The sequence below is a fragment of the Arachis hypogaea genome, chromosome 3 (assembly GCF_003086295.3).
Source record: "Arachis hypogaea cultivar Tifrunner chromosome 3, arahy.Tifrunner.gnm2.J5K5, whole genome shotgun sequence".
In the NCBI taxonomy this organism is placed as follows: domain Eukaryota; kingdom Viridiplantae; phylum Streptophyta; class Magnoliopsida; order Fabales; family Fabaceae; genus Arachis; species Arachis hypogaea.
In genome coordinates this window covers 128731713-128736965 of record NC_092038.1, presented here as the reverse complement: position 1 = coordinate 128736965, position 5253 = coordinate 128731713, and the positions used below count along the sequence as shown (strand labels likewise).

The following is a 5253-nucleotide window of genomic DNA, read 5'->3' as shown; positions in this document are numbered from 1 at the left end:
GAGGCCTGCTATTGACTTGACTGCTGCGTGCACCTCATGTCACATTGTCACCCATTTTCTCTTCTCATTAAAGTAACTCCAATGGAAGAGTCTTTCAAGTTTAAATAAGTTTTATATTTAGTCAAATATATAATTAAAATAATTTGATAAATTAGTTTAAATAAAATTATTTTACTATAAAAATTATAATTTTAAAATAAAAAATTTTAAAATACAAAAAATAAAATAACATTATAATAATTTAATTATTTTTATTATTTTATTTAAAGAGAATTTTATTTATTAAAATTTAAAAAATAATATTAAAATTAATACTATTAAAAATATTTTAAAGAATATCATAAAAAAATAAAAAAATTTATATAAGGACTAATTTAATTAATTTTTAAAATTTCAAGAATGAAAATAAATTACGTCTAGACTTTTAGAAACTATTTTGATTAAGAATAATTTGTTTACATGTCAAGTAACACGTGACGTGGCAGGTGTCGCTGACCTAACACGTCAATTAATTATCTTATAACACGTGACATTAATCTACCACGTCATCATTTAACTAACGAAAAGATCAATTTAACTTACGTTTTTTTTTTCAAGGACTAATATGACAAAAAAATTATTTGAGAACTAATTTAAAAAATAAGTGATTTTTGAGGAATAAATTTAGCTATTAATTCAAAAATAATCGGTTCAAAGGTTCAAAAGAAAGAATAGAAAGTACATTAAGTACAAGAAGAAGAAAAATTTTTAATCACCAGTCACAATAAAAAATATATAAAGAGCACAAAGAAAAATTAAAAAAATAACAAAAAAAAAACTCACATTGCACACAATACTTACTCTTTTTCTTTGTTATTGTTTTCTATTAATTAGTAGCTCTTTATAATTGTGTATCTCTTCTCATTATGACCTCTTCTTTATCTGTTTTACCTCTTTTACTTATATAATCGAATAAGAGATAGTTGAATAATTGTTTAAAATTATATGTAAAAAAAATTATATTTAATTATATTAAAAATAAATAAAATACTTTTGAAAATGAACCTTTTATTATTTTATATTAATATATTTTTTTAATTGTAAAATATATTCATGCAAGAAAAAAAATCAACGAATATATTTATGGGGAGTGTTAGGTAAATAATGACTATCTTAAATAATATGAACAACCATCAATCAAATATATACACTACATTCATGGACGGATCCAGAAATATTATTATAAGAGGCCAATGATATATATAATATTAAAAAATTATGCAAAAAATTATATAATGCAAGATGTATTATAAAAATATACCAATAGAGAATATATTTTAAAGTGCAAAAAATATGTGTGTACTTTTTACTAATAAAATAGTCGATTCTTGGTATTATAAAATTCATCGAAAATAGAATCTGTGTCAAATTTTTCAACAATTTTTTTCAATATATAAGTAAAAGATAATTAACAAGAAATTTATCTTTCATTTTGTTTCTGATTCATTCTTCACAATATTCATAGCTAAAAAAGATATTTCATTTGTAATAGTTAAAACAGAGAGAATTAATACCAAATGAATCAAAAAAGACAAGCACAAAAAAAAAGAATTTACTTTATGGAATTTGAAAAATTTTATTTAATTAAAAAATATTAGTAATAATATCTTTTTCATATTTTTTTATATTGTTACTTATTTTTTAGATATTAGAAATCAATCAAATCATTAATATTTAGGTTGGATTATACTATTATTTATAGGACAAAGTATACTTTTTGTTCGTAAAGTTTGACAAAAGTTTTAAAAATATCCCTAAATTTTATTTTGTTTCAATTTTGTCCCAAAAGTTTTCAATTTGCATCAAATATATCTTCGACGGCTAAATTTTTAAAAAATTTAAAACCAATCTAACAATAATACATGAAAATTATGATTGATTGTGTTGAGAAGTTGTTCTTATGAAATTGTTGTTGAATCGGCCTTAAATTTTTTGAAAAATTAGCCGTCAAAGAGATATTTTTTATGCAAATTTTTTAAAATTTTTATCAAACTATAGGAACAAAAAGTATACTTTACCTTTATTTATACTAGACTAAATATTAAATAATTTTTTTAAAAAATTAAATCATACTTAATAACTGACTACTATTAATTTTTTTCAAAAAAACTTGAGGAGTCGAGGCCTCCACTCGCCACATGTATGTTCGTCCCTGACTACACTCTAATTTAATGTTACTAATTAAATTTAAAATTAATTTACTCTTTTAACTTTATTAATTCACATGGTTCAAAAATATTATTGGTTATCTATATTTTTTCAAAACTTAATTATTAACTATGAATCAAAAGTAAGGTTTTGAAGATGGCAATAAAAATAGAGAAATTGTTCAAAAAAAATTGTTCGTTAAGTATACTTTATATATATATATATATATATATATATATATATATATATATATATATATATATTTATTTAGCTTTGTTTGTAATACTCGTCAAATTAAACAGAAAATGACAAGAAATAAAATTCGGTTAACCTGCCTGAACATAAACAAGTAAAACAGCCTCACCTACCCCTGTCCTCGCTCAACTCCACCCACCCACTTTACCCTGCACTGCCTCACACTTGAGACGACGACAAAAACAACAACCGTCTTTCTTAAATAAAAAGCTTTCTTATATAACACTTTATTCTTCACACTCCATACTCCATACATACATAGCTAACAAACAATTATGGATTTGAGTGCTAACTCCAACGGCACTAGCAGCAGTGAAGAGAGTGAATTGTACCACGCACAGATCCACTTGTACAAGCATGTCTACAACTGGGTTAGCTCCATGGCTCTCAAGGCTGTTATGGAGTTAGGCGTTGCTGACGTCATCCACAACCACGGTAAACCCCTCACTCTCTCTCACTTAGCCTCTAAGCTCAACCTCCACCCTTCCAAAGTCGGCGCCCTCCACCGTTTCCTCCGCCTCCTAACACACAATGGTTTCTTCGCCAAGACCAAGCTTCTAGAAGGACAAGAAGAAGAAGACGCTTACGCTCTCACCCCTCCCTCCAAGCTTCTCATCAAGAGCAAACCAACGAATCTTTCGCCCGTCGTGAAGGGATCACTCCATTGGAGCTCCCTTAACATGTGGCACTCTTCCGAGAAGTGGTTCACTGAGGACAAGGAACAAACCATGCATGAGACCTCTTCTGGAGGACAGAGCTTCTGGGATTTTCTCAACAACAACCCTGACTGCATCGCCATGTTCCAGGACGCCATGGCTGCTGATTCATACATGTTCAAGATTGCGCTCAAGGAGTGCAGGCACGTGTTTGAGAATCTCGGCTCCATTGTTGATGTTGGTGGTGGTACTGGTGGTGTCTCCAAGCTTATTCATCAAGAGTTTCCGCAGTTGAAGTGCACCGTTTTCGACCAGCCGGAGGTTGTTGGTAACCTCAAAGGAGATGGGAATTTGAACTTTGTTGCCGGTGACATGTTCAAATCGATCCCTTCTGCTGATGCAGTCTTACTCAAGGTATCTTCATGATTCTGTCGCCATTAATTGGTAACTAGCTAATTAATTGATGATGTAGTCTGATCTAATGGTTTTTGATTTGGTTTGGTTTTCAGTGGATTTTACATGACTGGAATGATGAGCAGGCCTTGAAGATATTGAAGAACAGCAAGGAAGCTATTTCGGAAAGAGGGAAAGAAGGGAAGGTGATAATCATAGACATATCCATCGATGAAACCAGCGATGATAAGGAATTGATTGAGCTGAAACTGGATTATGATTTGGTGATGTTGGCAATGTTCAATGGAAAGGAAAGAGAGAAGAAGGAATGGGACAAGCTCATCCATGAAGCAGGCTACAGTAGATACACCATTACCCCAATTTGTGGCTTCAAATCTCTTATTGAAGTTTACCCTTGATTTTATTTTAAGGTGTTTGTTAAGTATCTAAAAATTATTGTCTAATTATTAAAAAATTAAATAATTAATTTTAAATTAATTATTATAAAAAATAAATTAGACAAAAATTAGACACCAAATAAAAATACCATAAAATTGGCCTTATTTTGATATGAGTAATCAACTCTATATCTTAAGCTACTTATGTTTCAACAAAGGATTAGTTGTGATTCAACGCATCATGAAGTGCTATTTAATTTTTAACTTCTTAATGATATTGCAAGTTAATTATATTTCTTGTGCCTCCCAAATTGTGTGGGAATTCAAGCATGAAGCTGTTGCAAAATGGCTTCGCAGTAGGATTTAATAATGGATCCCGCTAGGGAGACAATGGACTATTTGTACAATGTGTACAATGGGCTATTGAATTATAAAATGAACAGTTCACCAAAGATCGAACTCTTGATCTTTCAAATCTAGTGCTTTAATACCATGTCATGATATCACTCAATCCTAAAAGTTTTAACTGATAAGAAAATGTAACATTAATGATTATATATCTAATACTCCATAAATCTTCATTGTACACATTGTATAAATATTTCATTGGCTCCTCGTACTTTCCCATTAATAATATATATACCTTAATCATTAATACAGCGGGATTAATAATTTAATATAGAGAGAACTTGGTTAGTGGACATTTACACTAGACCCGTAACAGTCGGTTTTCTTAAAACAATATTAAAATTTCTACTGGCCACGCTTTATTACATTACGAACTAGGCAGCCCCTCAAATAAAAAACAGCGTTAGAAAAAGACGAGCGCTCTCCTTGACTCCTTTAATTTATATTAGAAGTGTGTTAAATATCAACAATGGTTAATGGTTAAATTTATCATGCAACTACCTTAATTTGATAATAGTTTAACTTTATTTTTATAAAAATAAATACATCCTTCCACTCACGGTACACCTAATATCGTAATGGCTGGTGAAAAGGCTAGTTCAACTAGACCTGTAATCAAAGGCTTCCAAGACCTTACCACCGGAGTTTATGAGTGCAGCAAGGAAAGAAGCCTATAAGCTATGTAAGCTAATATGAGGAGAGCGCTTTCTCCCCGGTGAAAGATCAATCAATTGGCTCACTCGATCTGGAATGCAACCGGAGAATATGAAATGGGCTCTCGACCCCGGCCTTGCTTTTTTTACATGTCTTATCGGGTAAACAATCGAAAATATTAAATAATGTGAACAATGAATATATTGTTGGGCCAACCGTAGAGAGCTCTCGACTATCGGAGAGACTTCGGAGAGTAATCAAGCGAGAGAACATAAGATGAGAAAATACTACATCCAACTCAA

At 30.1% G+C, this 5253-nt stretch overlaps 1 protein-coding gene across 1 annotated transcript; it reads left to right on the top strand.

Moving 5' to 3' along the window:
* Positions 1–2469: 2469 nt before the first annotated feature.
* Positions 2470–4182, top strand: LOC112791519 (isoflavone 4'-O-methyltransferase). The gene is made up of 2 exons (XM_025834379.3): positions 2470–3512; positions 3608–4182. Exons 1-2 carry the CDS (start codon positions 2718–2720, stop codon positions 3908–3910), a joined length of 1098 nt encoding a protein of 365 aa, XP_025690164.1. The 5' UTR covers positions 2470–2717; the 3' UTR covers positions 3911–4182.
* Positions 4183–5253: the final 1071 nt, after the last annotated feature.